The sequence below is a fragment of the Gobio gobio genome (assembly GCF_949357685.1).
Source record: "Gobio gobio genome assembly, chromosome: 14".
Classification (NCBI taxonomy): Eukaryota; Metazoa; Chordata; class Actinopteri; order Cypriniformes; family Gobionidae; genus Gobio; species Gobio gobio.
In genome coordinates, this window is record NC_137107.1 from 48880459 (window position 1) to 48898339 (window position 17881).

General features: G+C 37.4%; 1 protein-coding gene across 3 annotated transcripts; it reads left to right on the forward strand.

Annotated features, from left to right (window-relative positions):
• The first annotated feature begins 3223 nt into the window (after positions 1–3223).
• On the forward strand, positions 3224–17794 carry LOC307136809 (E3 ubiquitin-protein ligase TRIM17-like). Of its 3 annotated transcripts, XM_079834088.1 has the most exons (6): positions 3224–3673; positions 4234–4329; positions 4419–4649; positions 4759–4781; positions 14527–14645; positions 14732–17794. In XM_079834088.1, the coding sequence occupies exons 1-6, from the start codon at positions 3260–3262 to the stop codon at positions 16753–16755; spliced, it is 2907 nt and encodes a 968-aa protein (XP_079690214.1). In that variant the 5' UTR covers positions 3224–3259; the 3' UTR covers positions 16756–17794. The 3 variants fall into 3 exon arrangements, with proteins under 3 accessions (XP_079690214.1, XP_079690215.1, XP_079690216.1); XM_079834090.1 differs by lacking the exons at positions 14527–14645; positions 14732–17794 and having other exon boundaries at positions 3231–3673; positions 4419–4508; positions 4592–4649; positions 4759–5682; XM_079834089.1 differs by lacking the exons at positions 14527–14645; positions 14732–17794 and having other exon boundaries at positions 4759–5682.
• Positions 17795–17881: the final 87 nt, after the last annotated feature.

Below are 17881 nucleotides of genomic sequence, written 5' to 3' on the forward strand. Positions count from 1 at the left end.
AATGGACTAACCAGGCAATTGGGTTGTTTTAACCCATTAAATGTTTGCTTAAGACAACCCAATCGCTGGGTTAGGCCATTTTCAGCCCAACTTGGGTTGTTTTTAACCCAGCATTTTTTAGAGTGTGTACATGTTTGCACGCAGTACGTAAGCTGCTTACATACATTTATTGTGAAGGTTGCTTATACAAATAATTTTTAATGGAAAATGTTCTTCTTCACGTTTATACATCCAATATTAGGTATAGCCAATTTAAGTTTGTTGTTGCATTTATAATGTCACACTTTCTATCTATCTATCTCTATCTCTATCTCTATCTCTATCTCTCTCTCTCTCTCTCTCTCTCTCTCTCTCTCTCTCTCTCTCTCTCTCTCTCTCTCTCTCTCTCTCTCTCTCTCTCTCTCTCTCTCTCTCTCTCTCTCTCTCTCTCTCCCTCTCTCTCTCTCTCTCTCTCTCTCTCTCTCATATATATATATATATCAGAGGTGGACAGGATTGTAGGATCACATGAAGTTAAAGGATTTCCAAGTATTTTTTGAACACCAATCAATTGATGGCAAAATAGAAGGCGGCAGTTCCCAGATGCAGTGCGCACAACCATGGTCATACTTAAAAGTTAAAATTCAGAAGAGCAGACGTGGATAAGTCTGAAAAAGTGCGACAACTAGTAGTGGGAAGTTCGGATCATTTTACTGACTCGGATCTTTGAGTCTCGTTCAGCAAAATGAACGAATCTTTTTTCGAGTCATTTCGTTCATTTCAGAAAAATAATTAAAATGACATGTTAAATAGCCCAACCCATCTAGTACTTATGAAAATGTTGATTACATTTTTAAAACTAAATAAAAATAAACTATAGGGTACTGCAACCAAAGCCAAATGATAAGAAACTAAAACGTTTAATTAATTGATTAGTTGTTGGGTCAGGCTATTGCAGTCTAACTCTGTTAGTTCACCTCCTGATCCGAGACATTCTTTCTTTTGCAACTTCATATTTATCACGTTTGTTCTCCGCCTCTCGTGTCTTCGAACTCCTCGAGACGTTAGTCTGTCGACTCGTCTGTGTCTGACTCTGATCTGGGGCCGGGCCATGTGACACAGGTCCGGGAACAGAATGATTAGTTCATCTTTCGAGTCTCGAGTCTCGAGTTCGGGTTTGAGTCTTTCGTTCTTCCTGTCAGTCCCATAGAGTCTATGCTGTCAGTAGCGGAAACAGAAAAGATTAGTTCTTTCGAGTCTCGAGTTCGGGTTTGAGTCTTTCGTTCTTCCTGTCATATTCTCAGTTAATATCAGACATAAACAAATATGGGAAATATATTGACTATTCAAGTCTAACATCACAAATTCAAGTCAATTAGACTATTACTCATTTTGAATCATATAGCGCAAACAAACACACACACACACACACACACACACACACACACACACACACACACACACACACACACACACACACACACACACACACACACACACACACACACACACATATACATTATATATATATATATATATATATATATATATATATATATATATATATATATATATATATATATATATATATATATATATATATATATACATATTTATATAGTGTGTGTGTGTGTGTAATATGTTTTTGTATAGGTGTTATAGGCCTATAAGCTATGTTACAAAGGTTTAGGTAACATTTTTAAACTGATTTTTATTCATTAATAACACAAGGACAAAAAATAATAATATAACTCAATAGAGAAAAATAAAATACGGTACAGTTGATTCAAAACGAGTAATAGTCTAATTGACTTGATTTTGTGATGTTAGACTTGAATAGTCAATATATTTCCCATATTTGTATATGTCTGATATTAACTGAGAATTATATATAAAAAAATAAAATAAAAAAATAACTACGTGCTTGTTAGTAAAAAGGTTGTGAACTAGTGTTCAATACAGTGACAAAGTCACGTGTCAAAAGAACGACTCAAACGTCAAACCCGAAAGACTCGAAAGAACTAATCTTTTCTGTTTCCGCTTCTGACAGCATAGACTCTGTGGGACTGACAGGAAGAACGAAAGACTCAAACCCGAACTCGAGACTCGAGACTCGAAAGATGAACTAATCATTTTTGTTCTTTCCAGTACAGATTCAGCGTAATGCGCATGCGCGGTCAACACAAAATGAACGAATCACTCTCTGAGACAACTCGGTAGTCCCGAGTCTTATTAAAGATTCGTTCAAAATGAACGAATCGTTCATGAACGACAAATCACTAGCGACAACACGAAAGTGCACACAGAAAGCTGCCTCTCAGACACCAGACCAAGTACTGAATTTTACTCTATTGAAAACAAAAATGTTATTATAGTCAATTAAAACTAGACTAAAACTAAAACAATTCAGATGCCTAAAATGTTATAGTCAAAAGACTGACTAAAACTAAAAACTAAAAAAACAAAATTAACACTGGTATGAAGTATGATTGGTCAAATTATTTTTATAGATTTAACCGCCAAGTTGCCATAGCCTTGTGGATACAGCGCTAACGCATAGGTAATGTTCGACAATGTTAGTTAGCATGCAGAAGCGTAGTTGGGGTAATAATGTTTTCTGAAGTTCTTTCAGATATATGTTTTTACATAATCCTGTCAAATAAACACAATGTAGAAACCTTTCTTTTCTAGTATGATTTTGACTTTGATAAGAGCTTTGTACCTATTAAGCAAGTATTTAAATGAGTTCAAGATATGCTAGCATGTCAGATGGAGCCTGCTGGCTTAAACCACCATGATGGAACAGCGTGCATTCATAAAACAATGCAAAAATAATAAAATAATGCATTTACTTTTACTTTTGATACTTAAGTACTTTTAAAAGCAAGTACTTCTGTACTTTTACTTAAGTAAAAATCTATATTTACAACTTTTACTTGTAACGGAGTAATATTTAACCAATAGTATTTTTACTTTTACTCAAGTTGTATATATATGTATATATATATATATATATATATATATATGTGTGTGTGTATATATAGGGTGATATCAGCTAATATATATATACACACATATATATATATATATATATATATATATATATATATACACGGAGTGCGCGTTCATGTGTTTTGGAGGAGGCGCGGCTTCTGAGACACTCTGAAGGGAGGGAAGGATCACGTGATTTCAAAGCTAACTTGCTATTGGTAGCCTCTCTAGCTTTAACTGAAAGTGAAACTTTACTTTGAGAGATTCGTAAGTAAGGAAACTTTGTAAAATGGCGTGTAGATCTTTTGCTGAGGAGGATTTGTCTTGTCCGGTGTGCTGTGACATTTTTATAAATCCTGTTCTTCTGTCGTGTAGCCACAGTGTTTGTTCAAGCTGTATTCAGAGGGTTTGGGAAAATAAAACACTTAAAGAATGTCCGCTTTGCCGAAGAACATCTTCAAATGACGATCCTCCGTTAAATCTGGCTTTGAGGAACCTGTGTGAGAGTTTCCTACAGGAAAGTAACGTTATACAGAAATCTTCATCTTCATCTTCATCTGAAACCGTCTGCAGTGTTCATAAAGAGCCGCTCAAACTCTTCTGTCTGGATGATCAACAGCCCGTGTGTGTGGTGTGTCGAGACTCCAGAAAACACACCGACCACAGATTCTGTCCCGTCGATGAAGCTGCCGCGGATAATAAGGTCAGATCAATTATTCAAAACATGTGATTAAATCAAATATCCCAAGCCAAAATCGGATTCTAAAACTGTTAATTGTATCCTAATAAATCAAATGTTTCCAATTTAAATTGTTTCTTGTCGAGTCTTGTCCTTCTTGAATGTTTGGTGAGCTCATTCTGTTCCTGGATCTCAGTTATTCGTATTTAATTTAGTTTATGGTGTTAATAAAATTCACTGCGTTTTGGATCCATCTCTCCTTAATTTTTTGAGTCCTCCAACGTTACAGATAAGTCAAATATTTTTTTATGCATTACAGCAATAAGAATTTGAGAGAGAAATAATTTTAACTGACATGAAAAAAATACTTTAAAAAAAAAGTAGGCTATTTTTCTTTAGACACTAAATTAATTTCAGTTTAGTGCATCATCAGATTAAGTTGTTAAATGTTTTGAGTTATGGTGCATCTGTCAGTGAAAATCCATTCCCTCCACTGTCTGTAGTGAATTCAAATAAAGAGGCAAAAACCCCAAAATAAAAACAAATTCAACAAGAGACACTATTTTTGTTGTTTTCTCTTTCAGGAGATACTCAAAGCTTCACTGGAACGCTTGGAGGAGGAACTAAGAATATCTGTGGATCTTGAACATAATCTGCGTACAACTGCAGACGATATTAAGGTTTGAAATAAACAATGTGATTAAAGCAATTCTGGAAGTTTAGACACTGATGTAGATCTAGTTTAGCCAATATTGCTGTTTAATTTCAGATTAACGCTCAACGCACAGAGACACAGATTCAAGAAGAGTTTGAGGAACTTCACCAACTTCTACATGATGAAGAAACGTTCAGATTAACAGCACTGAGAGAGGAAGAGGAGCAGAAGAGTCAGAAGATGAAGGAGAAGATTGAGGAGACGAGCAGACAGATCTCATCTCTCAGCAGCACAATCAGAGACATCGAGCAGCAGATGAAGACTGAAGATGTTTCATTCCTGCAGGTGTCCATCAATCTTCATTATTCATGATATGAACGTCAGTTTCAGAGATTTAAACCAAACTCGGTTTTGCAGAATAATTAGCATTTTTATTTTCTTTCTTTCTCTACAGAACTTTACGGCCACATTGCAAAGGTTTGTGTTTGTCTGTTTCTCTCTGTGCTTCTGAACTCAAACCATCAGCATAGTGCTGGGCGGTATGACCAAAAATTTATATCACGGTATTTTTCCCCTGTGCATGATCAGGGGCCTCATTTATAAAACTTTGCGTAGGATTTGCGTCAGAAGTGGTGTACGAATGAAACATAGGACGTGCGTACGCACAGAAATATTCGGATTTATAAAACCGTGCGCACGCACATCCTACGCAGTTTTCCCTTAATAAATCACAATCAATTCTAAATGTAGCGCAGCTTTTGCGGCTTCATCTCACGCCCATAGTTGCCCATAAATAGTCTGTGAAACGCCCACATGTTAATATTCATAGGTTGCGAAATCATGGCAAATACAGAGAGGAAATAAAAAAAAATGTAACTTCACTCAATGTGAAGTAGAAGTTATCGTTGGTGAGGTGGAAAAGAGGAGAAAAATGTTGTTTGGAGGGCACAGTGTTGGCATTACTAATGCCAAAAAGGCACTTGAGTGGCAAAAGGTTGCAGACGCCATAAATGTTGTAGCCTCACAACCTCGGACCATGGCCGAAATAAAAAAGAAATGGTCGGACATCAAAGTCGAGGCAAAAAAGCGTCTAGCGCTCCATCGCCAGAGTGTGTCCTCGTTTGCCAGCAAGCCTTCTTGCTGTCTGAAGATGCGTTCATTCCGAATCCTTCCATTTGCCACATCTTCTAAGAGCGCAGGATCAGCCATTGTGCGTCTTTACTCATTGTGATGGGGCATTTTATTTCCATCCATTTAATTGCATCTGACAAGCTACAGATGTCGGTTATAATCTACGTGGAAATGGGAAATAATTCAGTGCAAATGTAATGTCTTGCAGCTTTCTGAATGGTTGAGACATACGTCATGTTATTTTATCAAAAAAAAAACTTAAAAACTAAAGGCATTTGCATGAATACCATGATTCCGTAGCTGGTGAAGAAATTCTACAATGAACACTTTCCCTGGTGGACAATTAATAGGCTACATTTATCTATCTGTCTATCTATCTATCTATCTATCTATCTATCTATCTATCTATCTATCTATCTATCTATCTATCTATCTATCTATCTATCTATCTATCTATCTATCTATCTATCTATCTGTCTATCTATCTGTCTGTCTGTCTGTCTGTCTGTCTGTCTGTCTGTCTGTCTGTCTGTCTGTCTGTCTGTCTGTCTGTCTATCTATCTATCTATCTATCTATCTATCTATCTATCTATCCATCTATCTAATTGCATCTATATCAGCTCCGCCAGACGGACACATTGACGACAATATCAGTTTTGCACATTATTTCGTTCTGTTTACCATATTATTTATGAGGATGAATTGCATAACATGCCAATATTATTGCAGAACATATTTCACTTTTCTTTTTGCAAGTGTTAATTTTCATTTCTGTTGTAATTTTCGTTTGTTTTACACTGCAGATCGATCAAACGGGTGTTCGTGTAGGCTGTTAATTGTAAGACTTGCTTTGTGAAGTCTTCTTGTTATTTATGAGAGGCAGTATTGCCATTTCTTTTACACAACGGTCTACAGTTTCACACACTTTCACGTGTTTCTTCATCTGCCGACGGTGTCGCCATTTCTCATTTCACCCGTTTTTGTGCGTACGCCTGGGTCAGAGCTTGCGTGAAGGACCGCACATTTTCCCGTCAAGTTTGCTTTTTATAAATACCAATTATTGCGTAGAGAGCGGCGTACGCCTCCTTTTGTGGCCTTCTTTTGTGCATATTTGCTCTGTTTTTGAAGTCCATAAAAAGTGCATCTGTCCGTCATATAACTGCTCCAGCGGCTCTGGGGTGTTAATAAAGGCCTTCTGAAGCGAATCGATACGTTTGTGTAAGAAAAATATCCATATTTAAAACTTTATCAAGTAAACTTTCGGCCGACCGCCTTCCCTGTTAAATTTATGGAAAAATTGTTGAAAGTTCGCCTGCCGATGGAAAGACTTACTCGACCTGGTCCGCTCGTCATGACGTCACAAACTCATCTTGAGTTTCACTTTCAACATTCAACACTTTTCCATGGAAAGCAATCGGCTGGAACTCTACTTGATAAAGTTTTAAATATGGATATTTTTCTTACACAAACGCATCGATTCGCTTCAGAAGGCCTTTGTTAACACCCCAGAGCCGCGTGGAGCAGTTATATGACAGACAGATGCACTTTTTATGGACTTCAAAAACAGAGCAACTATTAATCAAATTCTAATGCTTGGATTAGCCTGGAATTTTGTAATATAACTCAGATTTCATTCGTCTGAAAGAAGAATGTCATGTACACCTAGGATGACTTGAGGGTGAGTAAATTATGGGCTAATTTTCATTTTTGGGTGAACTATCCCTTTAACTTTCATAGCGGTGAATGAGAGAATATATTAAATATATATTTTTGTGTCCCCATTTGCTCAAATAGCAAAAGAAAAACTTCACAATAGTGATTTCACAACTTTCAAAAAGAGTGAAGAAATAGAGTGAGATTGATAACGGCGGTGAAAAGAGAGAAAGATGTTAATTTTCACCATCACTCCCATAGACGCTGTATTAGAAACACCCTCAACACCCTTATACCTACACCCATGAACATTTTATGCTTAAAGCTGTACCTGATTGAATTATGTTTATTTTTTATTTTCAGCTGCTGCCACATTCTTTTTTTCCCTTTTAGAGACCATGAAAATTAAACTTAATTAAAATAATTAAGAATTAAACTTACATATTGACCCGGAAGTATGCAAACATCTTTTTGTTGGGTGCTGTTGCCATGGTGAATCATAATTTCGGAGCTCCATTGATCGTGGCTTTTCATAGTTGGAGTGCATGAGCTTAACTCAGAGTCAGTCTACTCAGAGTTGATTGAACTACCTCAATTCAGCTGTTCTGAAACCCAAAACTCAGTTTTTCCCATCTCAGAGTAAGTCAACTCAGAGTTGTTTGAACCTCCTTACTGAAATGGGCCCCTGGTGTCAACCAGGGGCGTTTCCAGCATTGAAGGACATCCGGGGCTTAGCCCAGAACATTTAATGCAAATACAGGGATCACTCGAAGAGGTTTTTTTTTTTATTACAGTCAGTAACACTTTACTTTCAGTCAAAATACATCTTTAACATTATCTTCAAGGCAGGCTAACATCCTCTCAGTGCTCAACTGAGCACAACCTTTTTTTTGGATATGAAGAGCATAACCATTGCTCAACTGAGCATGATAACATTATACATCTTTAACATTATGCTCAATACATATACACAGAGTCAACATACAACATACACTATTCACCTCTTGCTGTCTATCTGGTATGTCCTTCTATATTAGTTATATTTCTCTCTCATCACCTGCTGTAGTCTTTCTCATCACCTGCTGTAGTCTCTCATCCACTTGCTAGTCTTTCTCATCACTTGCTGTAGTGATGTGAGGCCTTGCTTTCCCAAAAAGCTAACGACAGCAGTGATACGACGAAGGTATTCTCTTCTTTCAATTATCTGGTCAACATTGGCCACATGCATTCGCTCAACTACACTGCCATGTGATAAACTGGCTTTGTAAGTCTTCCATGCAAGCATTGAAGCTTTGTGTCCTGAGCTACTACCGTGCTCTCTAAAGCTGTCCAAGGCTCGTTTCCAGTTAGAAAATCCAACAGAGCTGGTTATCACATCTTTGTTAACTCTAGACACTTGTTTCCCAAAGAGCCTGCATGCAAAGCAGAAGGCTGCATTTCGGCTAGCAGAGTACTCTAACCAGTCAAATGTCTCAAACCATTTTTGCTGGAAGGACCTTCTCTGTAGTCCAAAGGTTGTGAGAGGGTATTCTTTTAGTTTTGCTCTGGCTGGGCCTGTTTCTACAGTCCCTAAATCTTCCACTACAGTACTAGCGACCTCAACTAACTCAGCCTCTCTCCTCCCTGAATCATCTGTGATGCAAAAGAACAGATACAACACATAACTAATTGCCAATCAGTTTCAAACAACTTCAGCTTCAAACAACAACTAAGTTAAAGCAATACATGAATGACTTCAGTCAAAGTTCATTGACACACCATGGCATCGAACTGTATATCAATGTTGTACTTTTAACTTTCTCCAAAGTAAAATTTATTTATTGTTACCACTAACCAGTTTCCATGTCTGATCCTGGCACAGCTGCTGCTGCAGCTGCTGCTGCTGCTGGCTCCTCCTCAGTCTGCAGCTCATCTTTGCTACCCTCTACAAAACCATGTGTATAAGTGTATATTTACTACAAACTAATAACACATAAGTCACACATACATTTTATGTTAACGCTTATTGGTTATATCCTTAGAGAAAACAACATCTGATAAACAAGGAAAGTATTCAGTAAAGTGGGATAAAACTAGGGATAAAACTTTTTCGTAAGCTACCCTTATGAAAAAGAAGTATACTTCAAGTTAATTTTATGAAGAAGTATACTTAAGTAATGTTGAAGTATATTTAAGTATACCAATATCAATGTGTACTATTTCAATACAGCTTGGGACTAAATTGGCCCACTTTTAGTATATAAAAGTATATGTTTAAGTTATAAGTGTAAGAGTAGTAAACTAGGCTAGGTAGGTGTCTCATTTTTAATGCATCTGTACTACAAGTTAACTCTTAAGTAGTAGTTTACTATTTTAATACAAGTAGTATTTTTTGTTTATGAAAGTACACACTGAAGTGTACTCTCAGTAAACTATTAGTTTAGTAGTGTATACTGCAAGTATACTTGCAAGTTTTCTTTAAGTCAACATAGCCTTTACTTATAGTTCACTATTGTTGTATTATGTTTGCACTTGCACAGTATACTATTGTGTTTAAATGTAGATTTTTTTTTTTATAAAAAAAAAAAAACTTTAACTGTACCTTAATTTTAAAAACATGTCATTAGCTTCATGTTGCATTTTTTATCAACACTTGATTGTTGGTAAGTTTCATAAAGAAAGGCAACATTTTAAACAAAAAAAAGTTGAAGACTACACCTTGATCAGATTCAGAACGGATTCAGAATAATAATAAAAACACAGATGGAGTAGATCGAGTCCAAAGTCCAAACCTTCACAGACAGTAGTTTTCTAGGCTATTTGTGGGTTAACTTACCCTTCATTTCATCTGGTAATATTAAGCGTTTTATTTATTTTTTTACTTTTGATTTACACACTGTTTAATAATTGATGATGATCACATTATTTTATATTTGATTGAGCAATCTTCTATCACTTGCTAGTATTACTAACTTCTATCAGATGCTAGTAACATACAAGTGATGCTAGTACCCTAATAGCTAGTTAAACAAATAGACATACAGTGAAAGAAGACAGCCAGATGATGATCTTTAGATTTAAAGGATAAAAAAAACTGAATTCTTACCCACTGACTTCTTTCCAAAAAATCCCCAAAGTCTCGTTTGCTTCATTTTTCCTGCCCGCTGTCTGTCGTTATTAAAGGGTTAGTTCACCCAAAAATGAAAATTCTGTCATTAATTACTCACCCTCATGTCGTTGGACACCCGTAAGACCTCCGTTCATATTCGGAACACAAATGAAGATATTTTAGTTGAAAGCTGATGCTGAGAAAGGCTTCACACAGGCCTCCATTGGCATTCAGTACATTGACACTTCCAAGATCCATGAAAGGCACTTAAAACGTTGTTACAAAGTCTATCTCACCACAGTGGCTCTACAATAATCATACAATGCGACGACAATAGTTTTTGTGCGCAAAAAAAAATCAAAATAACACCTTTATCCAACTTGTTCTTGTCTTCCGTGTGCGCCTCCACGACGCATGCGCGAGAATATGACGTAGCGCCGGTGTTCGGGAATCGATGAAATACACACTTAAGCCCCATTTTGAGCACTACGCCGAGACCTAAAGCACGATCAATGTAGAATCCAACAGCTTAGACACGCGAGTCTTCCTCTGCTCGTAAACAAATCGCTTCTGGGTCATATGTCCGAACGCCGGATCTGCGTCATATTCTCGCGCATGCGTCGTGGAGGCACACACGGAAGACAAGAACAAGTTGGATAAAGGTGTTATTTTGATTTTTTTTTGCGCACAAAAACTATTGTCGTCGCATTGTATGATTATTGTAGAGCCACGGGGTCTTACGGGTGTCCAACGACATGGGGGTGAGTAATTAATGACAGAATTTTCATTTTTGGGTGAACTAACCCTTTAACACTCTCTCAGACACTTGACTTTGCTGCTAGCTCCTCCCCTACCTGCTGCATATTCAACAGGAAGAAACGACAGCAAAGAAATGTAGCCTATACTCTAGGCTAGATTATTTTTAAGGTCTATTTTTACAGGCTGTATGCACTATGCAGTACGTGCAAAGCCAAAGCGCAAATAGGACAACTATGATTTCGCGGGTTTACATAGGCTTTAAAAAAAAAAAAAAGGGGGAATTTTTTTTTTTTTTTTTTTTTTTTTTCTCGTTCGGGAATCGGGGCTACACTCAAAACATCCGGGGCTGAAGCCCCGGCAAAATCGGCTGGCTCCGCCCCTGGTGTCAACCACATTTTCTACCTGATTGAGAGAGGAAATACTGCAGTAGATTGACATAGAATGCCCTATTTTACTGTCATGACGAGTGAATACTGTGGAAAAATTCCACACTAGAATTAATACCTGTATTAATATTAAAGGGTAACTAAACCCTAAACCAACTTTTTTTAGTTAATTATCTGTAATACTGGGGCTTTATTAATGCTGTTTATTGACTCGAGTAAATGTTTTGACATTTGGATATAAAGTGTTTTAATTCTATAAAATATGGTGTAAAACCACCAAAGTGCTGCCCTCTTAAGGTTGAACGGTGGCTACTGCAGTTGAATTTCCCTATTGGACGTTGTGATAGCTACATCATAGGATGGTATAGGACGTAGGATGGTACTTCCAACGGCTCACTACCCACGACCCACAAGCTCAACACGCCCTCAGAAATGTTTTCCCCAAACACATGATGAGAACGGCTTCACTCCAGTATGAACTCTCATGTTACTTGAAGTAGAAACATTATGAATGAAACTTACTTGGACACTTGCTTTAGCATTGTAATGAAGAAAACGCTGTTAAATAATGCAGTTGTCATTACACGTCAGGCTTTTCTTGCGATATTATTGCCGCCCGTCATGTGTACAGATAAGTTTCATACATGACACGCAAGTGGTTGCCGCGCAGTGGTGGAAAGAGTACCGAAAAAACATACTCAAGTAAAAGTACTGTTACTTGTCAAAAAATGTAGTGCAAGTAGAGTAAAAGTAGGCCTACCTGTCCTAAAAACTACTCAAAGTAGGAATAAAAAGTAGCCCTTGTAAAAGTACTCAAGACTAGTGAGTAGTGAGTATTATGCTATGAATGTTATTCCACCTTATACCCTGCAAATTAAAAATGTAGCTTACTCTTTTATGGATGATTCTCAGTAAGAACAAAAAAAAAACATGAGATCAACAGTATTTCAATATTCCTCCAAGTTTTATTTTTGACTGCTAGCACTAAAAATGCAGCCATGTAATATTTGAGAAAGCAACCAATAATCTGGTAACATTTATGACAACCAGTCTGTATAGGTTTTCTTGTGGTTAATTAAAAAAGGTTGCAAAGCGCTGTACATTAACAATTTTATGTTTAAAAAAGCAGGTCCTTCTTTACAAGACGCATTCATTGTACTGCTTTAATTTCAATGGATGTTTTCTCTGTTAAAAGACACTTCAGAAATCAGAATCGAGTACTTCACAATTTTCATCACTGATTATTTTTGCTTGTAATTAAAAACATAAACCTGATTTAAATATAAATCTGATGTTTTATTAAAGTTATTTGCTATATACATAGACTACAATTTTAAATCGCCATGAGAACACATTTCATTAAAATATGCACTTGTAATGAGTGTAAAATCAACATTATAATTTTCACTCAAAATCTTTTCTTTCTTATTAAAAACTCCTGATTCTCTTATTTTTAATATATTTTTTGATTTTCATTGGATTGTCTTTTGATTTAATTATGCTGCTGGTATGTATATATTTTTTTTATATATATATTTAGAGTTTTATATGATTTGTAATGAAGTGTACCGCCCCTTTAAGAAACACTTAACTTTGGATGCATTCTCTACTCGCTCAGTTGATAAACTACGCTGAGATGAGGATGTATGTTGGCTCACGGAGCAATTTCACGATTTAAGTCATCATACAGTAACCAGCAACATCCCCCTTTCATAAAGCACGCATGCCTCTCACTCTAGGCTGGATGCTATGGTTGATATGACGAGAGTCACACGCGTGACGCATGGAGACAGGACTTATTATTCGCCTTGGCCAATCACGTTGACAGGACAAAAATAGCGACCTGCGACTGCAGGTTTAGGGAAAATAGCGCAGTAAAAGTACAAATACAGCACTTAAAATGTACTCAAGTAAAAGTAAAAGTACACTGTTTTTAAACTTCTTAATAAAGTACAATTCCTGAGAAAAACTACTCAATTACAGTAACGAGAGTATTTGTAATTCGTAACTTTACACCACTGTTGCCGCGGTAACGAACAACAATACTGTAACGTGCTGGCATATATAGTCTAATTTTTATTTGAGGAAATATGTTTATAATAGGCTATTAGGTCTGAACTTATTGGTCCTGCGCTGCTTATTGATTCAGTTCATGTAAATGAAAATACATCTTATTTCTATTTTTAGTGGCATTCAGTATGAGGATTTGACTGTTCATAGATTAGGTCAGTTCTCTTGCGCTGCTGCTTCACTAGCATCGTCTGCATCGGGAGTTAACGCAGTTTGAGCCAGCGACTCGCATTGATAAGGCTCTGGGTCTGTGTCTACAGACAATTCACCCTCCTCCACTTTCAGGTGAAGGTGGCAGAGAATGACCGCTCTGTTGCAAAGCTACTGGCGTCACTCCAGTCATTCTCCATCTTTGCGAGTCAGACCGCTGTCAATCAATCCGTCACTGCAGGTCTCACGCCCTCCGCTCAGCTCCGCCCTCTGTTCGTCCCCTCTGTCTCCACTGGGCTCTGCCCACTTTTCCAGCATTTTTCAAAAATTGCCAGTGGGTGGAGTTAAGCTCTGAGCTGGGGTTTAGTTACCCTTTAATTTTTATATTAATAAAGGCCCCACAAAGTGATGCTGTGGGGAGACAACAACCAATAAAACACTGACCTGCAACTCGCTCATTATACAGACACATGAATATTAATATGACCACGGAGAGAGAAAAAAACAGAGGTCATGATCAGACATACAGCTGTATCATTGCCTTTATATTGCATATATTTCATTTGAGGAAGACGTGATGAAATATGTGCGCATACACACTGCTGGTTAATGTTTAGAGCACTAGAGTATATGAAATATGTCCATAACTTGAAACGCGCTCACTCCGGTCTGTATCTGATCTATGATCCATGTGGTGAGCGTTGTTAACCTAATGTGCTCCGCACAGAAGCCGCTCTGTTGTGCGCGCCATGTGTTGTTTGGATTCTCCGCTGTTATGCTAAGCTGTGCTCTCACTACAGTGCAACAGTGAAACGGGACCCCTCCCAAACAGAGTCGCGTTCCCAACGTTGTTTAAGTGACACATACCAATATTGCGGTATAATAAAAAATAATATCATAACAAAAATAAACACCGGTATTCGGTATGAACCCGTATACCACCCAGCACTACATCAGCATCTTTGACTCCTGAATGTTGTTTCAGAGCCCAGTATATTCTGCCAGTTCCAGATCTCAGTCTAAGTGTGACGGCCACTTTCACAGATCACCTGACCAACCTGAAGCTCAATGTCTTACAGAAGGTGCAGGACAATGTTGGCAAAAGTGAGTATGACTGAATGCAACAATGATTTCAGTGGTGATTTGTATTAATGTTTGTGAATGAGTGTGTATCTGTTATCTCTCTTCAGCTCCAGACATCAACATCGGTCTCTCTTATGTCAAACTTCAGGATCCAGAGAAATACGAGCATAAATTTGAGCGTTTTCAGAGTGGTGGAGGAAACGGCACAAATATGTTTGGAGGCTATCAGTACAAGGAACCACCACAAGTAAAAGAAAATGAAATGAAAGCAGTAAGTCATTTCAGGGTGGCAAGGCCTGTAAATAATTCACAGCAAACTGCAGGTCTTTTTGGGGAGGCAAGGCCTGTAAATAATTCTCAGCAAACTGCAGGTCTTTTTGGGGAGGCAAGGCCTGTAAATAATTCAGAGCAAACTGCAGGTCTTTTTGGGGAGGCAAGGCCTGTAAATGATTCACAGCAAACTAAAGGTTTTTTTGGGGAGGCAAGGCCTGTAAATAATTCACAGCAAACTAAAGGCTTTTTGGGGGAGGCAAGGCCTGTAAATAATTCACAGCAAACTAAAGGCTTTTTGGGGGAGGCAAGGCCTGTAAATGATTCACAGCAAACTAAAGGTTTTTTTGGGGAGGCAAGGCCTGTAAATGATTCTCAGCAAACTAAAGGTTTTTTTGGGGAGGCAAGGCCTGTAAATAATTCTCAGCAAACTAAAGGCTTTTTGGGGGAGGCAAGGCCTGTAAATGATTCACAGCAAACTAAAGTTTTTTTTGGGGAGGCAAGGCCTGTAAATAATTCTCAGCAAACTAAAGGTTTTTTTGGGGAGGCAAGGCCTGTAAATAATTCTCAGCAAACTAAAGGCTTTTGGGGGGAGGCAAGGCCTGTAAATGATTCACAGCAAACTAAAGGTTTTTTGGGGGAGGCAAGGCCTGTAAATAATTCTCAGCAAACTAAAGGTTTTTTTGGGGAGGCAAGGCCTGTAAATAATTCTCAGCAAACTAAAGGCTTTTTGGGGGAGGCAAGGCCTGTAAATGATTCACAGCAAACTAAAGGTTTTTTCGGGGAGGCAAGGTCTGTAAATGATTCACAGCAAACTAAAGGCTTTTTGGGGGAGGCAAGGCCTGTAAATGATTCACAGCAAACTAAAGGTTTTTTTGGGGAGGCAAGGCCTGTAAATAATTCACAGCAAACTAAAGGTTTTTTTGGGGAGGCAAGGCCTGTAAATGATTCACAGCAAACTAAAGGTTTTTTTGGGGAGGCAAGGCCTGTAAATAATTCACAGCAAACTAAAGGTTTTTTTGGGGAGGCAAGGCCTGTAAATGATTCACAGCAAACTAAAGGTTTTTTTGGGGAGGCAAGGCCTGTAAATAATTCACAGCAAACTAAAGGTTTTTTTGGGGAGGCAAGGCCTGTAAATGATTCTCAGCAAACTAAAGGTTTTTTTGGGGAGGCAAGGCCTGTAAATAATTCACAGCAAACTAAAGGTTTTTTTGGGGAGGCAAGGCCTGTAAATGATTCACAGCAAACTAAAGGCTTTTTGGGGGAGGCAAGGCCTGTAAATAATTCACAGCAAACTAAAGGCTTTTTGGGGGAGGCAAGGCCTGTAAATGATTCTCAGCAAACTAAAGGTTTTTTTGGGGAGGCAAGGCCTGTAAATGATTCACAGCAAACTAAAGGTTTTTTTGGGGAGGCAAGGCCTGTAAATGATTCACAGCAAACTAAAGGCTTTTTGGGGGAGGCAAGGCCTGTAAATGATTTACAGCAAACTAAAGGTTTTTTTGGGGAGGCAAGGCCTGTAAATGATTTACAGCAAGCTAAAGGTTTTTTTGGGGTGGCAAGGCCTGTAAATGATTCACAGCAAACTCCAGGTCTTTTTGGGGAGGCAAGGCCTGTAAATAATTCACAGCAAGCTAAAGGTTTTTTTGGGGTGGCAAGGCCTGTAAATGATTCACAGCAAACTCCAGGTCTTTTTGGGGAGGCAAGGCCTGTAAATAATTCACAGCAAACTAAAGGTTTTTTCGGGGAGGCAAGGCCTGTAAATAATTCACAGCAAGCTAAAGGTTTTTTTGGGGAGGCAAGGCCTGTAAATGATTCACAGCAAATTGCAGTTTTTTGGGGGGGAGGCAAGGCCTGTAAATAATTCACAGCAAACTAAATGTTTTTTTGGGGAGGCAAGGCCTGTAAATAATTCACAGCAAATTAAAAGTTTTTTGGGGAGGCAAGGCCTGTAAATAATTCACAGCAAATTAAAAGTTTTTTGGGGAGGCAAGGCCTGTAAATGATTCACAGCAAACTGCAGGTTTTTTTGGGGAGGCAAAGCCTGTAAATGACCTGTAAAAGTCTTTTCGATGAGGACTTTTTTAAACACATTTCTCTTTTATTTCAAAACAATCAATAGAAATTACTACTTTCCAACAAAGGAGTAATTCGTACAAAAAGTAAAAGTGCCACAAAAGGGACAAAAAATGCACCACAACCTTTAAAATAGAGCAAATGTAAAAACATAAGAACAATTTTTACTTGTGTTTGATATTTGAATTATTACTAGGAGTTATAAACTTGTAACTTCAATTGAAAATTATTCATTAGGGTGTGTTTCTGTCATAAATTGTTCTTTTTCAATGTAGCTTTTGGTTTTCATTTTATAAATGATCACCACAATTTACAGTTTACAACATTGTTCTCTGTAACTTATGAAAAGATTAGGCTATTGTATTATTGTTAATTATGAATTTGGGGTTAGGGTTCTGTACTGATACATTGATATTTATAATTTAGCTTTTATCCATCATATTATATGTTAACAATAAAGAAACAACAAAGTACATTTTTGGTTTGTTTTTTTGGGTATTTGATCCAAATTTTAATGTGCAATGATTCTATAATGCTATTTGTTCACACAGTTTTCTATATATTTCTTTATTCTTTTTTTTTTTTTTAATCGCAAATATATTTTAAATAAAAATTAACAGCTCAATAGCAAATTGACTAGATGACATATATTTGAATATTTACTGTATTATGATCAGGTATGTCAGTGAAAATGTATTGTTTATCTAGTAAAGACACAATCATCTCATTGTTTCTCACAGTAAAATCATCATCTCTCTATTACCATATCTTGTTGTACTGATCATCATTGAGTTTTCATGTGAATTAAAATCATTTCTGCTCTCTGCACATCTAAACGTGTCAAACTTACACTGTCATTCAATCCCGACAAGACCCGCCCACTGAGGCTAGTAGAACTGACTGACAGGTAAACT

What these genes read in the sequence shown, in the direction of transcription:
- LOC307136809 (XM_079834088.1), top strand. Translation starts at nt 3,260, where the DNA reads ATGGCGTGTAGATCTTTTGCTGAGGAGGATTTGTCTTGTCCGGTGTGC. An exon ending in AAGCTGCCGCGGATAATAAG is followed by an intron (nt 3,674 to 4,233) that starts GTCAGATCAATT and finishes TTTCTCTTTCAG; the next exon opens with GAGATACTCAAAGCTTCACT. An exon ending in TTTACGGCCACATTGCAAAG is followed by an intron (nt 4,782 to 14,526) that starts GTTTGTGTTTGT and finishes ATGTTGTTTCAG; the next exon opens with AGCCCAGTATATTCTGCCAG.